The following is a 24,704-nucleotide window of genomic DNA, read 5'->3' as shown; positions in this document are numbered from 1 at the left end:
GCGCTCTGTAGCTACTGCTGCAGTGTGAGTTTGCAGATCCACGCTAAGCCATCTGGGACCCACACACCTGCTGGCTCATTGACAGATTATTTGTACGTGCACATGGCATGCACACACCCACGCTCACACATACACATTTTAGAGTTGTCTGCCTCATGACGCCACATTGACCATGTGAATTTCATCCTTTACTGTCTATATTTTATGCTTCTTTCTTTTGTCCACTCAATCAATTCTGGATGTGCAGGACAGCCTGTACAGGTAGGCCTACACTGCAAGCCAAGATTGTTAATGAAGTATAAGGATATCTTTTTTTAAACACTGAAGTTTGTGGTGTTTAACATATACAATAGTAGAGAATACACACTCCTTAGAGTCTAGAAGACAGAAAGGCCAAATGATAATATCTTCAATAGGCCTATACCTGCAAATCGTCAATGAACTCAAATAATACAGCTGACCACAGTCTGGGATTGTGAGCGTCTCTCATCAGCTGCTCTGAAGTGTTGTCTTCCGTGAGGAGGCAGATTCTGTGTTGCACCTATAGCACCTATTGATTACGCACGCACGCACGCACGCGCGCGCACACACACACACACACACACACACACACACACACACACACACACACACACACACACACACACACACACACACACACACACACACACACACACACACACACACACACACACACACACACAGAGAGAGAGAGGGTGGATGAGTTCACTCCGCATATCTTAAAGGAACAGTGAAGAGAGAAGGGTGCATATTTGCCTCTCTTCTCTATTCAAGAATGGATAGATCAGCAGTCATTTTCTGTACTAACTATTCTCATGTGATTGCTGCTGTATGTGCTCTCAGCCTCTTACTGAAGTGACTGTGCGCCGGGGCCAGGGCTCTCTCCCTCCCCTATAATACAGTATTGTATAGTATTGTATTCACTGTAACTTTATCTCACATCTCAGCATTCCAGGGGAAGGGAAGCATCCAGGACCAAAATAACATGCCTAGCAGCATCCCTCTGAGTCTATAACAAACTCATATGAACAGAGAGGAGTAGCAAGTGTCATGTTTTGTGGTGACAATGTGACATAAATATGGCATTCAAGGTTTGATTTATAAGGAGGGAAAAAAAATGAGATGATTTGGGTCAAAAGTTAAGGTAATAGGTTATAATAAACAAGAGATGTTTGTTGGCTTAATTGGTTTCGACTCAAGGTGCATTAATTCATTAGCATATTGTTTGAACTGACCTATACACACACCTCACTTGAAATTAGTTTTGTTAAGGATTTTAAATAAATCTCTGTTTGGCTTTTTTCAACTGTAACCATGGCTGTCCCTGCAGCCTCATTCTTCTCTCTCGGACCTTGTCTGTGACCCATGGGCGGCCACCGTAGAGGTCCATGTTTCTGATTAGTGATGTGGTCTGTGATGTGGTCTTTCTTTCTGCCCTCTTGTATATTTTATATACTAATGACTGTCACAGTAATCACGACAACAGATTAATCGTCAAGTACGCTGACGACTCTGTCATCATCAGCCTGCTTGGCAATGACGAGGATGGCCATGGGCAGGTCATGAATTATTTCCTGTCTTGGTGCAGTGATGCCTTCCTCAAACTTAACATCTCAAAAACGAAACAGATCTGTATCGACTTTAGACGTACCCCCCGTCCTATCCAGAACAGTGTCATCCAGGGCCAGCCAGTGGAAATTGTGCCCAGTTATAAGTATCTTGGCACGATTAACGACAATAACTTGAAATTTGATGCAAACACTGACATACTGTGCAAAAAGGGCCAGCAACGTCTTTACTGTCTAAGACAATTGGCTAGGTTTAATGTTGACAAAAGCCTGATAAAACTGCTCTATAGTGTCTACTCAACTATCTGTTGGTACAGTAACCTCGTTATCAAGGATAAAAATTCTCTTGGGAGAATTGTGAAAACTGCTTCTAAAATTACTGCCATCCAATTGGAGAGCCTTGATTTATTTTATAATAGTCAGCTGCTCAAAAAAGCCCTGTATATCCGCTCAAATAGTGCCCACCCACTCAGTTCGGAGTATATGCTGCTGCCATCTGGCATTCGCTTGTGTGTCCCTAGGACCACAAAAAACAGTTACAAATACCCTGCCTCGATCCGAGCAGTCAATGCTGCCGGAAGAAGGTAAAAAAACTGTGATGATGATGATGAAGAAGATGATGATGTTTAGTAGTAATGATGCAATCACTTTGTACTGTACTTGGTTGGCTACACTTTTATTTTCTTATCCTTTTTATCAATTGCACAGATGTGCTCATGCTATGTTGTCACATTTCTGTTGCTGTTCTGCACTGTCTTCATGTTACAAACCTCTATGAACTGCCTATCTAACTGGACATTAATAAAGAACTTGAACTTGTCCATGTCATCAAATGTCAAATGGCATTCCCTGGCAGTAGAAATGTAATGCTGCTGTCTCTTCATTTTTTTAACAATATATTTATTGCATTTTTCTTTTTTTTGGGACAATACAACAAAACAATACATAATACAGACAATACAATACAATCACTTAAAATGAAAAACAAACACAAAACAAAACACTAACATACAGTACATACATATATAAATACAGTATAATAAAATAATGGCACTTGAATGGTACAACAACAGAGTCAACAATTTCAGTTTCCACCATTAAATAAGATAAATCATTAACCGTAATATATTGGATAAACCTTCCCCATATCTTATCAAACATCTTCTGTTTATTCTTCAAAGTATACGTGATTCTTTCCAGAGGAAGACACAATGATAACTCCCTAAACTTAGTGTAAATTAAGTTTAAGTGTTACCTCTTGTCACCTTTTGTTACTGTGACTGTAGGTCGCAGTTTACTATGAAAACCTGCAAAACCTGTCAGTCAGTCCGTCTGTCCGCCACGCCTCGTGACACGCTCCATATATGGCCAATACAGAATTCATTCCATATGTTCATCTGACCCCATCAAACCCTGTACATGTACACTCAAGACACGCTCCATATGGCCAGTACAGAATTAATTTCATATATTGATCTGACCCCCATGCCAAAGCGCCAGCGCTCTCCCAGCAGTCTGCCATCACCCAGCGGATGCGTGCACACGACCTTGTGCTGTTTATATTGCAGATTATTGTGCTCACAATATTGGCTATTATAGTATCTGGTCAATTTTTAACAATACATTTTGGTGGAGGTTGATTTTTTGGAAACCAATTGAACGCCCATAATGTTCATAATTTCCTGCAGAGACCTTGGACAGTGTGACAACAATTACAGCAACATTTTAGCAGCATAATTCCCCAAAATGAAAAGCCATCTGGTGGTTGATGCCACGATTTAATTAATCACAATAGGATTTCTATAAAAAGCTTTTCGGTGCAAATGGTATTTGAAGTCTCTCCAAATAAATGACATTGACAGGGTCATGGAGAGAGAGAGACAGAGAGAGAGAGAGAGAGAGAGAGACAGAGAGAGCGAGAGCAAGAGAGAGAGAGAGAGAGAGAGAGAGAGAGAGAGAGAGAGAGAGAGAGAGAGAGAGAGAGAGAGAGAGAGAGAGAGAGAGAGAGAGAGAGAGAGGAGATTAATGAAAGGACCTCATTTGGAGTGGAGGTATAGAAATAATAACACAAGGGAGGGAAAGGGGTGGATGTGATTAATTGATTGAGTGGGTGGCATAGGAGCAGGAGAAATAGAGTCAGTCACCTTGGCAGGGACAAGAAGAAACGGCAGTCTGGCAAACATAGACATGACTCAGCTGTAATACAATTAGGTCTTGGATTAGATTACCTCGTTTTAGATGTTTGCATGGGGTAACATGCCACCACTACATCTTCAAAGTGTGTGTGTGTGTGTGTGTGTGTGTGTGTGTGTGTGTGTGTGTGTGTGTGTGTGTGTGTGTGTGTGTGTGTGAGAGAGACCGTGAGTGTGTGTGTGTGTGTGTGTGTGTGTGTGTGTGTGTGTGTGTGAGTGAGTGAGTGAGTGAGTGTGTGTGTGTGTGTGTGTGTGTGTGTGTGTGTGTGTGTGTGTGTGTGTGTGTGTGTGTGTGTGTGTGTGTGTGTGTGTGTGTGTGTGTGTGTGTGTGTGTGTCACACTCACCAAAATACCACATTTGTGTTTGCTTGCCGAAAGAATTTCATAGTCATGAACATGAATCATGATGCATCGATGCATTGATTTAAGTTTCCAGAATATATCTTTTCCTTTTCAAGAGCACCATCTCCTGGGCGTTTGTGAGAACGACAAGGGGCTGTTCGTTTGAACATTCCGTTCTATTTTGTCCAACAGAGGGCAATGGAGCTCTGAGAAATCAGTTACCGTATACTTCCTGTTATCAAGAGCAAGAGGGGGAAGTTCGAACAAGAATTAGCTATGTTTTAACCTTAGAGTAAGATACGAGACAGCCTAGACAGGTCACTGATGTTGACAACAAGCAGATGACTAGCTCGCAATATGACCAGTATAAAGCCCATCTCTTTATTAAATAGATGGACCCAAGAAAATAACGATCTAGTTCGCAAATGGAAGGTAAGATCAGCTGGATAGTGGATAGCCAGTACATTGTTGATGCAGTCAAATGAAATGGCTGATCATTGCATGACTGCATGTAGGCTACATGTACAGTATTCCATAGCCACTATGGCTGAGTATATTATGGATAATACACAGCCATGGTTGGCTCACTTGGCTCTATGGAATACGCAATGTATATCACTAATATCGGATCATAGCCAACCTAGAGATAAGCATACCATATAGTAGTGTTTTGGTCCATTTGTTTGAATGTTAATGGGCCACAATGGAAGCCATGGCGTTTATGTTGCCATTACAAGATGATCAAGACAGTCAATGCTGTGTAAGGTTATGCACCATAGGTGCACATTCAGCCTGGTTACACTCAAGGGATGTAGGCTACTAGCTCTGGTCCATAGCTCTAATGCGCGGGCAGAATCGTAGAAGTAGTAGAAGGCTATGGACAAGAGCTAGTATAGGCTACTATGAATTTTGCTAAATTAGTTTTGTTTTTGTTTTACACAGGTGTGGGCCTACATTAGTATTACTAGCTTACTGTAGTTCAATGCTGCTAACACACCACAGTTCAAGATAATAAATTACTCTATCAAGCTAACTTAGTAGTTACTATTACTCACTGAATTGGTTCAGCCTTTCTTCCACTTAATTTTTTCAGCAACAAGAAAGAGGAGACACCTTCATCCAAGATCATGACCAGAGCACGCTTAGATTGTATTCTTCTGAGTTTCACAAACTTTTAAGGACGATTCAAGGTGGTGCATTTGTTTTAATACACAGGCATTTTCTTTTTACATACAATTACAGGCACAATATCTGCCTTTTTTTCCCTACAGACTCCTTTATCACCTGTTTGTCCTTTCCTTCCACTCTTCCACAGGTGTCCCCACTGCAGCAGATCATGCCCAGCTGGAGCTAACAGTGGTGTATAATGCCAGTGTGCTCTCCCTCACTCAGATGCAGTATCCAGAGGCAGAGCTTCTCCTCATACAGGGCCTGGAGAGAGGTACACAATGAGATTGTTTGTAAGCCCATAATATCAGGATTCGTGTTATCTCTGTTAAACCATGGCATGAATCACTCAAATGACCACAACGCTACTCTTTTACCCTCTCTCATCAGCTCAAGGGATGTTTGGGGGTCAACCATTGGTTTTAGACCCACTTTTGTTTTGGCGAGCAGCTCTCAAATCCCTGGGAAAGTCTGTTTTGTATTCCTCCACAAAGCAGCTGTTCTGCCTGCAGTGGGCCATCTGGCTGTCCACCTGCAAACTAAAAGCCATCCAGGATTTCCAGGTGTGCCACTGAATCTTAGTATAAAAAAAGAAAACCTTTTCATGTGTCTTTGTCTTTGCCATTGCAGCTTAGTTAAATGACTAGCTATTCATTGCTTCAGCAACATTTACATAGCAGGCTATATTAAATAGGAGATAATATTTTTGTCAGTTCTATAAATTATTAGGATATACACATTGAATTGGCTTTAGAGTACTGTATACTGGTATGACTACACATGTCAACTAATAGTATTGCAGCAGCCGGCAGTGGCTTAGGAGGTAGAGTGGCTGCCTGGGAGTCAGAAGTTTCACGGTTTTATTCCTGGCTCCTCCTGGCCATGTCTGTGTTGAAGTGTCCTTGATACTGTTTTGAATGGATAAATGTAACACACATTTAAAGAGATTTGGATAATAGTGCAATGGAAATACAGACCATTTAGTAGTAAAAATGTAATTTTGCCTTTGAGGAGGAGCTGTCATCTCTGTCTGAGGAACTGGTTACTGGAATGGAGACTGGAAAGAGCTGTGTGACATTGAGTGAGTTTCCTGAAACACCACTAGTTGTGTTGGAGCCCAGAGAACTAAGAGATCTACTGCAGATCTGCACCGCCATTGCTCAAGGTTTGTATCCATCAGGGAGGTTGTTACTGGTTAAGGTTGCACCAGACATAATCAGTTATGAAAAGAGAGTAAATGTCTTGTTATTTTTGTGGGGCTCTAGCCCATCCTATGCCCAGCTTCCCGGTGTCTGTGTGAACACAAACATTGGCTGATCACCCCATAGCGCAAAGTACATATTGAGGATAATGTATGATGATAAGCGTGCGAGTGTGACTTTTTTTTATTTATTGTAACATGCACACCGGCTTAAAGGACCACTTCACCACTTTCAACGTATCTTCATATAATTGGTCCTCACTAATGTTCATGATAAAATACCACATTGTTTTCCCTACCCAGTCTGTGTCTCATAGGAGTGCTGTGGGAAGTTCAGAAACCCGTCCACCAGTGACATCATCGATAGGGAATCCAAGCTAATAGAAACTGCAGGCTTTCTAGTCCTGAAAAGTTGCAATGCGAAAATGGAAGCCATCGTTCTTGCGATAATAAACTGGGCTGTATTTTGCGTGTCTTAAGAACCAGGTCTTATTACTTAATTTAAGACCTGGAGGCGTGATCAATGCCATTTGGCTATTCTGAGTGGCCAAAGAGTATGACCACGCCTCCAGGTCTAAAGTTGCGCTATATAAATGCACCATTTACCATTTATCCAATTCCATCTTAGCCAAATTCCATTCGAGTGGGTATTGGAATTTGGCCCTTGTCTCACTTACGTCTCCTCTCACCTCCTCTAACCACGCCCTTGGATTCCTGTCTCTATCCTTAGCTATCCTTATCTGAAATAGCATAAAATGCACCAAGAAATATATTTAGTTTTTTGTTTTTTTCATTTCAGGTGTAGAGTTGCTGAGCGAGGCTCGCAGCTCTGAAGCTTTGTCTATTCTCCAAAACATTTTCTCACTTCCTGCCCCTAGAACTCTCCTGGCAAACACACACCTCCTCTCAGGCCTCTGCCTTGCCCATATGGTACACAAACAAAGAAACAAAAAGACTTTTAGGATTATGTAAAGCCAATTCTAATGCTAATTTGTCCATCCGGCTTGAAGCATTTATCAATATTGGGAATGTTTTTTGTTTATTATCAAACAGGGTTGCCTGCAGATGGCAGTGCAGTGTTACAGGAAGGCATTGGAGACAGATTCCAACTGTGTGTGTGCTCTGTACCAGAGCATGCTGATCTATAGACAACTGGGCAACACAAAGGCTGAGATACAAGCTCTGCAGCTGCTGCACTCAGTATGTAATACACAGACAGATGAAAAGTCTTTTGTGTTCACATATCTATTTTGTCACATTAAACACTTTCAAGCTGGCATCCCTATTTTGAGCATGTCATTATAGGCATACAACTCTAAAATGTAAAAACAATTTAAAAATAAATGAAGATTTCTTTGCTGTCCAGATGCTGATGTTGCCTCATAGTACAGAGATTGGCCAAATGGGAAGCAATCTCCTGTACCCTTCCTTGCTACTCCGCAGCCAATCCCTGAGTCGTCTGCTCTTAGTACCCTCCTCTCTCAGCATACTTCACAGTCTGGCATTGAAGAGTGTTCTCCATGGCAGGTATGAAGACCAGTGTCTGTCTGCTACACTCCTGTATGGACAGCCTTGACTGTTCAGTATCTCAAAAACGCATTTGGTTTGAGTGTAGCATGCTATTGATTATTGCCATAATTTGTTAATTGGCTGTGTGTGCTGTTCACTTTACACAGGGTGTCAGAGGGTGTAGAACATTACCTGGACCTACTGGCCACCCTTCAGTCAGGTGACCAGCACACTGTAAGGATTCAAACAGACTGCACAACACTGTCATTTTAACATTTATTATTATATTTATATTAACGTTTATTTCTAATATATGAAACCATGATATTCTGTCAGAGCATATTTTTACACTCACATTTTGAGTATTTTACTTGTGTGTACTATGTGTCAGGTCCATGCTGAGGGCCTTCCCCTCCCCAGGTTACCTGAGCTCTATCTGGAGGCTGGTGCTGCCTTGCTTTTAGCCCGGCGACCAGCTGACTGCATGGCACTGTGTGATGAGGTCATCAACACAACACTGGAGTTGCTGCCAGAGAAGCTGGTGTTAGAGGAGCCTGTAGGAGATTGTGATGTTGAGCTTGGTTCTACAGACAGGCTAGGCAGTAGCACAGACCAGGACAGACTGGGGATGCTGCTCTGGTCTGGGACTGCCCTTCTCCTGCAGGCTCACTGTCAGGCCTACCTGAAGGACTGGAAAAATGCTGTGACTCTGTACACAAGGTTAGAAGGATGCCATTTACTGTTGCAATGCCATTCACCATTGTCATACTGCACAAATATGTGAATATACATATTTTTTAGGTCTATCAATCTACTTGTGAAGGTGCAGGTTAAAAAGAAAGGTGAGTTTCTTTTGTTTTGTTTTTCTCAGCCTGTACTTTTATTTTTATTTTAGAGAGAGGGAGTGTCTTTTTACACACCCAATACACATTTATAGGGATTTGATAGGTATTTTTATATATAGCTCATAGTCTCAATGTCCAACCATAGGTTTTCAACCCCAGATTCCCTGTGTTGACATTGTTGGCAGTCAAGCGTCTCGCTTGAATACACTGCAGAGGCTGAAAGGGCTCTCACTAGCTGGAAGGGGTATCAGCTTCACCCAAAGGGACCAACTGAGAGAAGCACTCCGAGACCTCCAACTCGGCCTACAGGCGTCACCAGGCACAGCATCATTACATACAATCTGAATCTATTTTTATATAACCCTTCTTTTATGTACGAGTCTGATGTGATCATCTTCTGTCCCCCAGAGTGTGTGAATGCAGGACAGTGGCTTGGTGAGGTACTATGGAGGCTGGGGAGGAAACGGGAGGCTGTATCCTGCTGGGAAAAGACATGGGGCTATGCTACAGAGTCCTCTGTAGAGTAAGATGCCATTATTAGTATTCAATGTCTTAGCTACTCATTGGAAGATTGAAGGCTAAGTGCCACTTCATCATGACGTAAACTACACACTATGGGCCAAATTCATTAAAAAGAAATATGCCACCGTTACACTGTGGCGGAAACAGATATCGTATTTATCCGTCCGATCAAGCTACGTTGAGATGGCGTGTTATTCAGAGAGTGGTGTGTACCACAGGTGCACAGGCGTATCGCAGGTGTATGTCATACTGAATGCAGCGGGTGCAAAGTGATCGGAAAAGCACCCGACAACCTCATCTGCATTGATCCACGCCTTAGAGTATAAGATCCACGCCCCATATCGCACCATAAAAGGCTTCAAGCATGACTCAGCAGACAGCAGAAAAAAGGCTTTGTAGCCGCAGACTATATAGCGACTTCACAAATTACAATAAAAATGATTGCTGGAAAGAAATCACAGCAGCCGCTGCTATGAATATAGCCTGCACTCTATTATAATTCTACACATGTGCCGTAGGAGCAGGACAGTTAGGGCTTTTATGTTATGTCATTTTTGCACCATTGTATATTACCACTGTAGGCTACTATATATGTACAAACTGACATAAAGCGTGATAAAGAACAGTAGCCTAGATACATTCATAAGTGAATAACCTCGTAGGCCTGGGATCCTCTTGTCTGAAGAAATTATAATCCAGTGAGTTTATCCAGTGAGTTAAACTATTGTGTGTGGCATCCATCCATGTGATCAATATCAATACATTATTATAAAGTCTGTCCGTCATGTTTGTGAACAAGCGCGAGTGGAGGTGAGCTGGCTTAAAACTATGATATGACTGGCCGACTTTCAAACACGCTGATGCCATTCATTAGGCAAATGTGGTCTTCTATTTTTTATATAGGGCTATATAGCCCTATTCATTTTTCATGTTTTTATATATAGGCTTTTTTTATTTTTTATGTGTTGAACAATGTTAGGGACACATGCCTACATATTTTATCTGCGATTTGGGAACTATTTATTGATTCAGCATGAAGACTAAAGCCTTCTGAACGCTTGCGTAGATTTGTCCGCCACCTACAGAGGTCCCGTAGGATTTGACGGAGTTTCCGACCAACCTACGTGAGCGTCAAGTTCACGGCCATTTCCATGAATTCCAAATGAATGTGGGAAATCCACGTAAATGCCTTTCCGCCCACGTCACGTAATGTTATGAGCGTAAGCGCCGTTGTGAATTTGGACCTATGTCTATTTGCTCACACACTATGACGTAAAATTCTCCATTCATTATCAATGAGAATTTAATGTTTGTGTAGGACAAAGTTTGTGGACAGACACCAAAAGCTGGATATAGAAGGGGCCCCTCAATAATCTAATTTAAAGCCATGTTATAGGCTCCAATTTTAGAATATCTAAATGTCTATGTTTTGTATTCCAGGAGTCTTCCTCTATACCTACAGGACCTCCACTCTGGCCCCACCCTGGACCCCACTGACCTCCGTCACAGAATAGAGAAACTCACTCACACATAGAGGGCCAGAATAATACACTTCAGATTATTCCAATGTGCAGAAGACATCCCAAACCTCTTAGGCTGGGTGCTGGATCAAAAGTTTGTCATTTAAGCAAAAATAAAGAAAACCTACACACCAAACAAGACCCATGTTTGCAGATTGATTTCAGTGTAAGTGTAACATCTCGTGCAAACATGGCTCATCTTCATAATTTTACTATTACCAAATGAACACACATTTTGATATTTTCAACAACACCATCAGGTTTGTTTTTATGTACCCCAGAGTGCAGACAAAGAACATTTATGGTAGATATCTTTTTTTTCTGCAATCCTTTGTTGTAGAAAAGGGTCGCCTCATTAGATCAGGAGTTCATAAAATTTCCTAAAGGTACAGTAGGGTAAGTGATATTTTTTGGCTAAAACAAAAAGGTTTTTGTTAAGGTTAAATAAATCACTATATTCTTAGTTTCAGTATTTATGATGTATTTTTATATTAAGGTTATTGTAGCGGCCAATTTGTATTGGGGGTGGGGGTCGCGAGACATGGTCAAAGCATTTGCGGGGTCCCCCGCCAAAAGCGTTGAACACCTGCATTAGATGGTAATGACAGATGTATAGCCTGAGTACTTTTGTGTATTGTAGAAACATTTGGGCAATAGGATTTTGTATGTAAACTAAACTGTTATTATAATATGTGAAATCTATCTGTATTTTTGTATAATTGTCTGGTAATGTCTCACTACTTGGGACTGATGAGTGATGACAACTTGAGATGGATGGATGGCTAAATGGTGACACGGCACACTGGTTTAATCTGTCATTTGTCTTAACGTTACACCAAAATAAGTTTGGTGCATATTTGGCCCCATATTTCATTTGTCAAATAAATGTACCATATGGGCAAGAATTGTGCCCACACACTACCAGTACCCACCACTACCAAGACCATTTTGTTGTGTTCATGAATGTAAAATAACTAAATAATGGTTGTAACTTGTTGGCATTGTTTTCTGAAATGTTTAATAAAAGTATTTATTTTATCTTGTGGTTATGTTTACTGTTTTATTTTTTTAGCCGTAGAGAACGAAAATAAAAGCCTGTGTACTGAGTGTATGATGCAAAAATCCCAATTTTATAACAATATTGTTTTTCACAACCCTTCGTTCTATCAACGCGGTGTGACTTAATTGGAAGACAGACGTCTAGTGACAGGCGTCATTAGACCAATAGGAATGTAGTTAACAAACACAAGGACATCTCACTCATCTCCAACTGGCCAAAGTTTCATAATATTTCAGGACACGTCACGCCAGTGGCTCGTTTCAGTGGCTGTGCAAAGCAGTAGGCGTGTCTCTGGACGTTTAACAAAACCGATGGACGCCCGACAGCCAATCAGACTGTAGAACTGTCCCAGGCCACGGTACAACTATAAAGAAATGCGAGGAAACGGCTCTTTCCACGCAAATTAGACAGAAACAAGGACTGATTCATCTTCGACAACATTTAGCTAGATTTTCTTTATTTATATACATATTATTCCAGGTGGACGACCATGGCCTCTGGAGGGGAGTAAGTACAACCGTGTTGTAAAATGTAAACGTCATGCGATGCCCTCAGCTCGGCTAACGCCAGGATGCGTTGTTTGGTTATAAAGTTAGCTTGTTAGCTCGTCGTGTGAATGTAATGAAACTGTCCGGTTCGCTAGCTAGGTTAGCTAATTGGGTCAGTTGTCTCAGCCTTCGCATTTAAGTGGCAACGTTACTAACTACACATTAACGTTACTTGTCCTGTCAACAACGACGAACGCGGCAGTGCGGTGTCACTTTGGGGGAATGGTGCGACAACACGGGGGGGGAAAAGTGACAACAAATTTCCGTGGTCCTCCACAAAGCACAGTTTAACGCTGCTGCGCTAACAGCGTAGCGTTAGCTTAGCCTTAGATCAAGGCCAAAGCCATCTCCGCACCGGCATGTTGGCCTGTCCCGGTTTTAATGTCACCTCTAAACTACTAACTAACAGTCAACTAAAGAATCATCCCTTGGTCTGTTTGGTTAACGCTAGAATGGAAGGTCATTTTTTTGGTCCATGCTAGCTGTAGATGGGAAGCTGTCAAAAGCCATTCATCATTGCACCAGCCTAGCATGCTAACTTAGCTGCTAGCTTGTATTCGTTTCATCTGATAAACATTTAAAAGGGTTCCATTTCGATACAAGTGAAATGCGTAGTCGCCTGACATTTATTTGAAGTGTTTGGGCTGTACATTTAAATTGTCAGTGAATTAATATGTATTGTCTGTAGTGTTTTTTCAAAGGGTGAAAATAAAGTTTTTTTTTAATCCTTTTGCTGTGTCATCTGGGCTTGCTCACTCTCCAGTCAGCTAGCTAGCCGAGAGGGGCTAACGCTAGCCAGATAAACAACACGAAACAGAAACTATGAAACATGCTCAAAGTACCACGGGGTTTCTAGAACCGTCCTGCTATTTCAATAATTACAGTGAAATTTGTCGACAGAAATATGATATCCGATGGAGTTATTTTCCACGCTTTAGCTGTTGCGCATGAAGGACCATGGTTTTCTGTTACTGGTACTGTGTTTTGACAACCAAAGCGTGTAGGACTTGCATGAAAGTTATTCCAATCATTCAATAACCAAATCGTAATCTGTCTTTCACAGCACCAAAAATGATGATCTTTCAACTGCCATTCTGAAACAGAAGAGCAGGCCTAACAGACTGATTGTCGATGAATCTATCAATGAGGACAATAGTGTGGTCTCTCTCTCTCAGGTAGCAATTCTACATTTGTATCACACACTGACATTCAATTGACTTCAAATGTGATCATAAACTGGCTTATATATAGATAGATAAATGGATAGATAGATCTGATTTCTGTAAAGCTCATTTCAATGTTGTTGATGCTTATTTATTTTTGTACTAGACCTGTACGTGCCCGTCGGCCACCGGCCTACTTGGGAACGATGCAACTTGGGAACCTAATGATATACGTTATCATAGCCCCTTTTTTAACTGTCAACCCCACATGGATATCTGTGTGAAGACTGCAAACTGAAAAGTGTACTTTGCAATCAATTCGGCCCACTGGCAGAGCCTGATTGGTTGAGCCTCAATTGGCTGAGGCAGAGGCTGGAAATTGCACAGGTGAAAGGGGTTTGCCTCATTAGGCAGAGCCTGACCAGAGCCTTTTGTGGTGGTTCTGGAGAACCGTGGATCCGACCGACTCGATACCTGGCACTGCACCCCCTGTGGGGGTGTGGAACGCTTGTGTTGAATGTGAAGTTGGTGGGTCAAACGGTTCTCGAGTTACGTGCATTACAACCGTACGCACACACGTACGCAGAGATGTGGCGCATTATGTAGTAGATTGCTGTATCTGGCAACAAAGTCTTATGCACAATGTATTGCTGTATCTGACAGTACCTTCCTTACTCTGCATCTGTAACTAACAGCTGCTGTGCTGCCTCTGGGTGGCTAAAATTCCTCTTCAGGATCAATATCTATCTATGCCCTGACTTAAAGTTTATTCAAATTTTCATTCAGACCAAGATGGACGAGCTGCAGCTCTTCCGTGGGGACACGGTGCTGATGAAGGGAAAGAAAAGGAGGGAGACTGTGTGCATTGTTCTGTCTGACGACACCTGTTCTGATGAAAAGGTCCGCATGAACAGGGTTGTCCGCAACAATCTGAGGGTCCGTCTGGGGGACGTCATCAGGTGGGGAAACTTGGGTGTCTATAACTTTAGATAACTTTAGTTAAACTAGATGATGACATTAACTGTACCCCTCCACCCCCTCTAGCATTCAACCATGTCCTGATGTGAAATATGGAAAAAGGATCCATGTGCTCCCAATAGATGACACGGTAGAAGGAATTACTGGAAACCTGTTTGAGGTCTACCTCAAGCCTTACTTCCTAGAGGCGTACAGACCCATTCGCAAAGGCAAGTATCAGATCAACCTGGTTAGAAATGAAGTGCAACTGCAATATGGTACCAGATAAGGGCATGAATATAACTTTTTTTTATCCTTCCCTTGTGCCTCTGAAGGTGACATCTTCCTGGTCAGGGGAGGCATGCGTGCTGTCGAGTTCAAGGTGGTAGAGACTGATCCCTCCCCCTACTGCATTGTTGCCCCTGACACAGTCATCCACTGTGAGGGGGAGCCCATTAGGAGAGAGGTGAGTAGCAGACAGCTTGCAGTGTCGGACGTCGGTGTTATGACTTTGTCAAGATTGCGCATTGAAAATTGGATCTGATCTTTTGTGTGTGCAGGATGAGGAGGAGTCCCTGAATGAGGTTGGCTATGATGACATTGGAGGCGTGAGGAAGCAGCTAGCTCAGATCAAAGAGATGGTGGAGCTGCCTCTTAGACACCCTGCACTGTTCAAGGCAATTGGAGTCAAGGTGAGGTGCATTGAGCAAGTGATCTTCACCTTTGTTTAGCTCTACACACATGTGCTGTAACATGTACCTAAATTCATTTATATTGATGGATAATGTCATAAAAACCTCCTCCCTCTCCAGCCACCACGTGGTATCCTGCTGTATGGACCCCCTGGAACAGGAAAGACCCTGATTGCTAGAGCTGTGGCAAATGAAACTGGAGCCTTCTTCTTCCTCATTAATGGTGTGAACTTGAGCAATAAAACACAACATGCCATGCCTTTTTATATTGTCATATTTGATGGCAAATCCCAGTACTCCTCCACTGACTGTGTGTGGTAAAGTGTCATCCATCAATTCTCACCACAGGAGCTCCCTCAGTGATCTTTAATTAATCCACAAAACCTGCATCATATCGGACATGAAAGGTCATATGAAAGGTTGACCCCTGCTTTTGAGTTAAAATAAAAGGCGTCTGTGACAACTTGTCATATCCCAATTAAATGGTTTTAAAAACCTTCACAAACTACTAACTAGGTGGTTACTATGCCGCTTTTATTTTGAATGTTATTCTAATTGACCAGTATCACACTTCTGCCCACACTTCTTGTGGACTTTCCCATGGAGACATTATTCTGTTCACTCTACCATAGTTATGCCTACACAGAGGTCAAAGTTCACCTTCAATCTGTTCACCTTGTCCTAGTTGGCAAAGGGTTTCTTTAGCTAGTTGTATAGAACATTCTAGAACTTTAGAGTTAATGGCCACAGTATATGGTTAACCAGTTTATGTGAATTGAGCAATGTGTTCATACATTTGTTTGAATTGACCCACATCCTTTGTTTTACTATGCAGCTTTTTTGTTTGTGGTTAAAACAAAAAAGGAATTTAATCTAGCCAAGCTAGTCCATAATCCCAAAGAGGAGTTATCTAATTGTTCCAGGATCAGTGTTCATCTCCCATTTATAGGCATAGTTTAACAATATAAATGAAACACTGGCTGTATGTGTGTATTTCAAATACACACATCCTTGTTTGTGTGTATTTCAAATGACACACTTTTCTGAACTAAATGTTTGTTCCTTTGTTCCAGGCCCTGAAATCATGAGTAAGCTGGCTGGAGAAAGTGAGAGTAACTTGAGAAAGGCTTTTGAGGAAGCGGAGAAGAATGCACCTGCCATCATCTTCATTGATGAGCTTGATGCCATCGCCCCCAAGAGAGAGAAGGTCAGGAGAGGGAAACTAAATTGTGACTTTAATGGTGTTCTATTGTTTTTAGTAACTGTTGTGCTTGTGTGTGTGTAGACTCATGGAGAGGTGGAGAGGCGCATCGTGTCTCAGCTACTCACCCTGATGGACGGTCTGAAGCAGAGAGCTCATGTCATTGTCATGGCTGCCACCAACAGACCCAACAGCATTGATCCAGCTCTTAGGAGATTCGGTAAATACACATTTCTCTATGCTTAAAACGGGTCCCCAGGAAGAAAGTTGATGAGGTGCTAAATGCCTTTTTGGAGAGGGTGAGCAGAGTTGTGATTGGTGCCCATGACTAATCCAGTATTTAGTTTAAAACCACTCTTGTCTGTAATAGGGCATTAACCAAACGTGATTTTTTTATAGTCGACTCGACTACCATCAGTTTTATTTACAATCGATTTATAGCCGATTAGTCGGCGGTAAAATAGGATATTTTTTCCAATCAAGCATTAAAACATCGTGTTCTGAAACAGCCAGCGAGTGAAGGATTAACTGCAAAACAGAGCCGGTAAATGCAGGCCGAGTGGAATAGTAAGAGAGTGGCGACACACTTTGATCTCACCGCAAGGCAGGTACCTATGGGCTATAGTTCCGAACATTGGAACTATCCCATTGAGATAGAATGAGCACTTCCGCATTCCATTGTTGCAGTGGGAGTCAACACTCTCTTACTAGATTACGTTGAATGCCACTCTGATTGGCTGAAAGTAGCTCAGTTGTTTCAAATCAAAGTTGCAAGTCCACAATGACTCACGGATCGGATGGACGCGTTGTGAGCTTGTAGATCTTCTATTTTTTGATGCGCAAGACCTTTCTACGGAGCAGCATAGCATGTTTCGTTGTTCACAATGTTTGTTCAGGTGGAGACTGGAGCAGGGAGGAGGAGGAATGAACGATGTGATGTTTTTCATACAACCCTAAATGTTCAACAAGTTACAACCACAGTTCCTTTGGTTTTTAGAAGGAGCTACAAGCTAGGAGGAGGTTATGATTACATACTAGGTTTGCTAGCTAGAAGGCTGCCAGGCTATGAATCAGATGATCAACTACTTAACTCCATCGCTACTATTATAACTATGATCGTGCGGCATAGCTGTTTATTTTTAATAATGCCGTACGCCTGCACTTTTGTTGGATAAGCATGAAGAAACATGAAATCACGGCAAGAGCTACTGTAGTTTGACTGTCACCAAACTGGATAATATTGGGCAGAGTGAGGAGGAACTCCTGCTATACTTTACTGTACCGGACGACACGACGACACGTCTCCAATCTAACTTGTTGAACAAACTACATAATCAACTCACCAATAGTAAAAGTATTTACACACTGTAGTTGTCCCCATTGAGCGTATGAGGCATATCGCATTATGCTTTTCCCAAAGAAAATCTGTCTTGAATGCTGCTAGTGCCACCGCCGGTCCGCCGCACACCGCACCGACACGAGTGAGGATGACGGCAAAACCCACGTACAGTAGGCTTGTATATGATATGAAAACAATCAGCCAGGAATGAATTGGGGGTGCAGGTCTTTTTTCCGACAGCATATTGATCCGAAACCTCAATCCTAACCTAACCCTAACCGCAAGCACGGGAGCAGCGCATGTCGGACCATCGCTTTTTCGCATCGCAGCAAATGTCCCCCCGCTGCGGATCGGATCGTTGCCCCGTCGGCTAGAATGCTGTCGGAAAAAAGGCCGCCTCCCATGAATTAGTACTGAAGTTGGCGAACAACCAAACAAAACAACAGAGCTCACAGCTGCATGTCTTGCTGTAGAAAAGAAAAAAAAGTTTTAGCAACAGCAGTTTCCCTGAGTACCAGAGTTTTCATTGAATAAAAATGTATAGAATTAAAAAGCTCTGGGGAAACCCTGCTACCTGGAGTGGAATTTGGTCCACATACTGTACTGTATTAAAATACATTTTAAGCTGGGGTGGGGATGGTTAATTTTAGTTCTTGTGAAAAAGAAAGGCAGTCTGCACAGTTTCTTGAGCCCCCAGGAAACTTTATTGAAGACTGAAGCAACAACATTTCGACCCTTATGGGTCTTCGTCAGGTTGCCTACAATGAGTTGGTCGGTGTGAGCTTGCCACCATTGGTGTATGAATGTGGGAAGTGAGGACGCTGGTGTCGACCACTTCACCTCCCAATGTATGAATGAATGAACCATTGTAAAGCGCTTTAAACACTTGAAAAAGCGCTATAAAAATGCAAATCATTATTATAAGGAAAGGAAGCTTAGGAGAGACGGATGAAACAAAAGGTACATCAAGGGTAGCTAATTAAATAAGAGGGGAAAGATTAATGGATTCATAATCAGAAATCAAGTGATGGAGATTCAGATTCTGCGAGACATGCACTAAAATGCTTTTCTTGGTGGTGTCCACTACTGGCAAGTGTTGTCATATTTGCATTGGCAAACAGAGTTTTAATCCTTTATTACATACTTTGAAATTGAAACTGAAACCACCAAACGATGTCAAGAACATTAGTATTTGGCATCAGTTGATTGGCTCATTTTATAGGAATCGAAACTGAATGTTTCTGGTAAGCAGGGCCATAGCACATAAACAAAGGAAAACTTCAGATTGCACCAGAGCAATATTTCAAACAAAATCAAATTGATTCATTGTTCAGTGCCATTTTCCTCAAATTAAGCCAAGAATGTCCCATGATCATGAAAACTAATCGAAATAAAATGATTATTGTGCCACTGCTACATTCCGTTTTGATAGACTAAGGAAGTGAGTGAGAACACCAGATGAATGTCTGTGAATGGAAACTTTTAATCACTTTCCCGCTTGCGTCAGGATTATCTTGGCACAACGTTGTTTACCTTCACTGTTTATTTTCCATAAAACATAGTGGAGGTTTCCATCTTCACTGCTGATGAAAATGCCCAAAACTCACTTGCCCTACATGCAAAGGAGAAGACAAAGCACCTAAACAAACTGATTATCTTCCTGACCACCAACTATGATGCTCCATTCTGTGTACGGTTTTTGAGGCTGCTTTCTCATCAGCTACCGGTATATTGTATGGGTTGGTTGAAAATCGCCTTGAAGTCTGAAACTCTCTACATGGCTGGAGTGAAATCCCTACTTGGGGTGAGGGTTACTACCCCTAACTTAACCTGCCTGTTAAAAGCAGGACTGCCTTCAATGCAAGCTTTGGTAAGAGAAAAGCAAGCCAGGTTCTTCACCAACATACATTAGTGGAATGGCATGCTTGATGACCCCTTGTGGTATGTTCTTCAGTTGCTGAAAAAGTCATGTATTCTCATTTATCTGAGATAATGGAAAAACAAGATCATATTGAGAGTGACCGAAGGGACGTGATTCATAAATTACAATCCAAAGAGGGAACAAGATATAAGACATACCAAGCCATCAACCCAGATCTATCTGTTCACCCACTCTATACCAGCACCAGCAGTACACCTTACTTTGAGGATAACCTTTACACGGTTTCGGTTGTCCGCTCATAGACTGCGTGTGGAAATGGGAAGATGGAGCCGCATACCACCTGAACAGCGGTTTTGCCAATGTGAGACTGGTATACAAAACGAACGGCACATACTGGTGTGTCCCCTCACACAAGATATCAGACTGAAATATGGACATGACGGTATTGATTTAAGCTCACTCTTTGTGGGCACTAACGGAGAGACTTTGCGTATGCTACTGTACATGCCTGCCTGTCACTTGTGGAGCAATAGAAAGCTCCTGTTGTAAAGGGATTCTTTATTGTGTATTGTATATTTTAATGTATTGTACCTTTTTAAAGTTTTTGATTCATGGGTTTTTTATTGTTTGGACCCAATGTTTTATACATTTGTGTCAAAGTAACTACCGGTAACTGGACGAGAATTAGATTTTGAAGTAGAGAAGCATCAGTTTTATTAGGATCAAACGGACCGTGTGATTGTTTGGACTGAAGGGATGTATTTAACAAGTGGCCATAGAGGGTAGTTTGCTGCACCAACTGGAATTGGTCACTTTCGTTTTCCCCGCTTGCAGACCGCCATTGTGCATTAGCTCACAATGTTTATCTTTCGCCAGAAACCTTAATATTGCGATGTGATGAAAAATGCAAGGCATTGCCTAGCAACCGGGCCAGTGTTAAAAGTAGTATCAATAAAGTACATTAAATGATGGAGAATTCCGACAAAGGCACATAATGTTTAGATTTTTGGCAATGGCATTTGTACCACTAATTTTCGTCCCCCCCCCCCCTTCCAGGGCGTTTCGATAGAGAGGTGGACATTGGCATTCCTGATGCAACAGGCAGACTGGAGATCCTTCAGATTCACACAAAGAACATGAAGCTGGCTGATGATGTTGACCTTGAACAGGTAGACCTTGCAAAGGTAACCTGGTGGAACCTGATCTTAAGGGAATAGCTGCAGTGCTGAAGGATATTTTCAGGACATCTGGGTGACCATCAGTGGTTGTGATTATTAATATGTAGTCGGAGGAATTGCAGATTCATATCTGCACCCACATGTCTCATGGGTCTCATTTGCCACCTAGATATACAAAGAAATGGATTAAGCCCCGGGTACTTTCCATACTTTCATCCATTTCTTTGTATATCCAGGTGGCCAATGAGACTCATGGACATGTGGGTGCAGATCTGGCTGCTCTGTGCTCTGAGGCAGCTCTGCAGGCAATCAGAAAGAAGATGGACCTGATTGACCTGGAGGATGAGACCATTGACGCTGAAGTCATGAACTCCCTGGCTGTCACTATGGATGACTTCAAGGTGAGAACAGTAAAGAGGAGGCATGTGGTTTTATGAATGAAGTTTCACGTGACCTGTGTTGAGCTCTCCCTAACATCATGGTTCATCCCATTATTCCAGTGGGCCCTAAGTCAGAGCAACCCATCAGCATTGAGGGAGACTGTGGTTGAGGTTCCCAACATCACCTGGGAAGACATCGGAGGTCTGGATGATGTCAAGAGGGAGCTGCAGGAGCTGGTGCAGGTATGCCACTCCGCAGATATGTGACTGAAACCGGCACAACACAATATGCAGCTTTTATTATGATCAATCAAAAATTCTCCTCCTGTCCTCAGTATCCAGTGGAACACCCGGACAAGTTCCTGAAGTTTGGCATGACCCCATCAAAGGGTGTGCTGTTCTACGGACCCCCTGGTTGTGGTAAGACCCTGCTGGCCAAGGCCATTGCTAATGAATGCCAGGCTAACTTCATCTCCATCAAAGGACCTGAGCTTCTCACTATGTGGTTTGGAGAGTCAGAGGCCAACGTCAGAGAGATCTTTGACAAGGTGAGATTATGTAACTGCTGCAATATTCTGAATTGTGATGTGGGTGTATAAGATAAATGTTATGGATTGTCAATTGAAATGGCTAGATAATGGCCCACTTGCTGTGGCCTTCAAGTTAACACATTTGTTTGTTTGAACCCAGGCTCGTCAAGCGGCCCCTTGTGTCCTGTTTTTCGATGAGCTGGACTCAATAGCCAAGGCCCGTGGTGGCAACGTCGGAGATGGTGGTGGAGCTGCTGACCGTGTCATCAACCAGATCCTGACCGAGATGGACGGCATGTCCAGCAAGAAGAACGTCTTTATCATTGGAGCCACCAACAGACCTGACATCATCGACCCCGCCATCCTGAGACCTGGCCGTCTGGACCAGCTAATCTACATTCCCCTGCCTGACGAGAAGAGCAGGATCAATATCCTCAAGGCCAACCTTCGCAAGAGCCCAATCAGCAAGGTGACCACTGCTTCTATGGAAAATATTAAATAACCCACACATAATGACAAACAAAATGGGCAGAAATGTCCACAAGAAATCTCAGAATTCCCCACTACCATTTTTAATGGCAAATGTCTCAATATAAAAATAACTCTGCCACAGAATATGTCCTGTTACAGAAAAGGACAAAGTGCATTGACTGTTTAATGACCACAATTTATTTGAATGCTGTCTTTACTATTTTACTTGGCTCCCTCCTGTGATTGGCTGAGCAGTTTGAAGAAGAAATGATTAATATTCTCTCATATTCTTACTCATTGGTTTCTGACCTCATTTCTTGTATCTTACAGGATGTTGATCTTGACTTCCTGGCTAAGATGACCAACGGCTTCTCTGGAGCTGATCTCACAGAGATCTGCCAGCGGGCGTGTAAGCTGGCCATCAGAGAGAGCATTGAGAATGAGATCCGCAGAGAGCGGGAGCGGCAGACTAATCCATCAGCTATGGTCAGTGTTGTACTTTCTCTCTTTCATTCACATTTCCATCTTCATCCACCATTGCTGTTCTGCCTTTTGAAAGTTCATCTCAAAGAGCATCTCTCCCCTAATTTATGTTTGTAGGAAGTAGAGGAAGACGACCCAGTGCCTGAGATCAGGAAGGACCACTTTGAGGAGGCCATGCGCTTCGCTCGTCGCTCTGTCAGTGACAATGACATCCGCAAATATGAAATGTTCGCACAGACGCTGCAGCAGAGCCGTGGCTTCGGCTCCTTCAGGTATGTTTGACTTTTTCTTTGTTTTTTTTTAACAAATCGGATTTTCAAAAAGGTGTAAATTGATTGCGATTTTGTTGAAAAGACAAATGTAGTCTGTAGTTTCAGGACTCTGCTGAGGAATTGTACTTTTGCAGCCTTGTTATGGTCACATTGTAACATGTCTACTATTCCCCCCCCCCCCGTCCCCCCCCCCGTCTCTCCTGACAGGTTTCCCTCAAGTACAGGTGCAGGGGGCACCGGTCCTGGCAGCCAGGGGTCAGGGGGCACAGGCATTGGCCCTGTTTTCAATGAAGACAACGATGATGACCTTTACGGATAAGCATATACTGCCCCTCAGTGGCCAGTCCTGGGATCACACCTGTACAAAATCTCACCAGATTCCACATTTTTAGGACTTTGTGCTTCTTTCATGTGTTCCTTTTTTGTATAATTTCCCTCGGGTGGAGAAAGCATGTAGCCGCTTGGTTTGCTCTGGCTTAGCTGTTGGTTGGGGACAAGGTTAGGGTTTGGAAATTGAAAGATTGTTTGCCGTTGAACGGGGAGGGTTGTTGAGTGGCCTCATTCTCAGTATATCACAACTACACGAATGGCTTTTGTGATGGGATTCTCTGCTAGACTATATGAAAGAAGAAAAAAACATTGCTAATTACTTCCTCTTTTTTTTATGAACAGTAGCATATAATGTATTAAGAGTTTGTCAAGGTTATGTTGTTGAAAATAAAATCTCTCAAAATGGAAATGTTGCTGATGTGTCTTTTTTTCACTAACTAGATTGAATGTGATTAGTTCTTTTGATACTTAACGTTTTGCAAATAGTACAGTGGTACGATTATACAATGATGCTAAAAGGATAGTAAAAAAATATAGCAGCGATAAGGCGGGACCAAGAAAGAAGACTACGCAATAACAATATGCCAAATAAGAATCACGGGCTGAGTTGACGCTACCCGGATTTGAACCCATGTAGAGGCAGAAGAATTTTCACAAACCACCAATTTTCATTGGCTCATAAAAACTGATTTTTTTTTGTCCGTATAGGTCCAAATTTCATGTGTAGAAGTGAAATCTAAAGCGGGTGATCTAAAGGTCAGGTCAAAAGTCAGAACACGAAAGTTGTTCAGCACGAGGAGACATGTGTATCAAAGTGTCATTGTCAAACGGTTCATGAGATACACACGTTCAAAGTTAGCATTTTCAATTGAGTGCTATAGCGCCACCATTTGGCCAATGGTCATGGGCTTCACAGTCACCGTTTGGCATGGCCCTCTACCAGATTACCGCGTTTCGCGAAAACCGACTGCACGGTTCAGCCAGAACAGCTATTTTTGGCAGGAGAAGGAGAAGAAAAAAACCCACTAAAACTAAGTGAGATTTAATTTGGCGCTCTCTGATAGGGCAGTAAGCAGTACAGGGGCCCCCCAGGGGACAGTTAGTTCCTCCCTTTTATTTACCCTATACACAAATGACTGTCAGCTGCCCAATCAGTGTGTAGTCAAGTTCTCTGACGACACTGTTATCCTTAGTTTACTCACAAGTGAAGGTAACACCAGTAGCCATACAACTGGAGTGGACAGGTTTGTAACCTGGTGTGATGAACATCACTTACAAGTTAATGTAAGGAAAACTGAGGAGATTGTAGTGGTATAGTCAATTTTAATGTA

General features: G+C 42.4%; 2 protein-coding genes across 5 annotated transcripts; both read left to right on the top strand.

The window, feature by feature from the left end:
* The first annotated feature begins 4,386 nt into the window (after window positions 1–4,386).
* fancg (FA complementation group G) lies at window positions 4,387–11,931 on the top strand. Of its 3 annotated transcripts, none has more exons than XM_080766175.1 (14): window positions 4,387–4,555; window positions 5,217–5,313; window positions 5,439–5,564; window positions 5,681–5,853; window positions 6,305–6,455; window positions 7,291–7,421; window positions 7,545–7,691; window positions 7,858–8,018; window positions 8,168–8,234; window positions 8,392–8,720; window positions 8,802–8,842; window positions 8,991–9,164; window positions 9,254–9,368; window positions 10,808–11,931. In XM_080766175.1, exons 1-14 carry the CDS (start codon window positions 4,481–4,483, stop codon window positions 10,899–10,901), a joined length of 1,881 nt encoding a protein of 626 aa, XP_080622301.1. In that variant the 5' UTR covers window positions 4,387–4,480; the 3' UTR covers window positions 10,902–11,931. The 3 variants fall into 3 exon arrangements, with proteins under 3 accessions (XP_080622301.1, XP_080622300.1, XP_080622302.1); XM_080766174.1 differs by having other exon boundaries at window positions 6,302–6,455; XM_080766176.1 differs by lacking the exon at window positions 4,387–4,555 and having other exon boundaries at window positions 5,253–5,313; window positions 5,516–5,564; window positions 6,302–6,455.
* Window positions 11,932–12,277: 346 nt separating this feature from the next.
* On the top strand, window positions 12,278–23,782 carry vcp (valosin containing protein). 2 transcript variants are annotated; one of them, XM_080766140.1, is made up of 17 exons: window positions 12,278–12,454; window positions 13,559–13,670; window positions 14,445–14,617; window positions 14,703–14,845; window positions 14,951–15,081; window positions 15,176–15,307; window positions 15,428–15,530; window positions 16,381–16,514; window positions 16,593–16,728; window positions 20,786–20,898; window positions 21,144–21,308; window positions 21,408–21,530; window positions 21,623–21,835; window positions 21,978–22,286; window positions 22,619–22,774; window positions 22,889–23,043; window positions 23,251–23,782. In XM_080766140.1, exons 1-17 carry the CDS (start codon window positions 12,438–12,440, stop codon window positions 23,360–23,362), a joined length of 2,427 nt encoding a protein of 808 aa, XP_080622266.1. In that variant the 5' UTR covers window positions 12,278–12,437; the 3' UTR covers window positions 23,363–23,782. The 2 variants fall into 2 exon arrangements, with proteins under 2 accessions (XP_080622266.1, XP_080622265.1); XM_080766139.1 differs by having other exon boundaries at window positions 20,786–20,913.
* Window positions 23,783–24,704: the final 922 nt, after the last annotated feature.

The sequence above is a fragment of the Protomyctophum bolini genome, assembly GCF_963924005.1.
Source record: "Protomyctophum bolini genome assembly, chromosome: 6".
Classification (NCBI taxonomy): Eukaryota; Metazoa; Chordata; class Actinopteri; order Myctophiformes; family Myctophidae; genus Protomyctophum; species Protomyctophum bolini.
The sequence above is the reverse complement of the archived record's forward strand: the minus strand, read 5'-3'. Positions and strand labels throughout refer to the sequence as shown.

Bases quoted from the DNA above. Each gene is read 5' to 3' on its own strand.
- fancg (XM_080766174.1), top strand. From the start codon at position 4,481: ATGACCAGTATAAAGCCCATCTCTTTATTAAATAGATGGACCCAAGAA. The intron at 7,422-7,544 runs GTACACAAACAA...ATTATCAAACAG, and splicing joins GCCTCTGCCTTGCCCATATG to GGTTGCCTGCAGATGGCAGT. The intron at 9,369-10,807 runs GTAAGATGCCAT...TTTGTATTCCAG, and splicing joins GCTACAGAGTCCTCTGTAGA to GAGTCTTCCTCTATACCTAC.
- vcp (XM_080766139.1), top strand. The intron at 16,729-20,785 runs GTAAATACACAT...CCCCCCTTCCAG, and splicing joins TCCAGCTCTTAGGAGATTCG to GGCGTTTCGATAGAGAGGTG. The intron at 21,836-21,977 runs GTGAGATTATGT...GTTTGAACCCAG, and splicing joins TCAGAGAGATCTTTGACAAG to GCTCGTCAAGCGGCCCCTTG.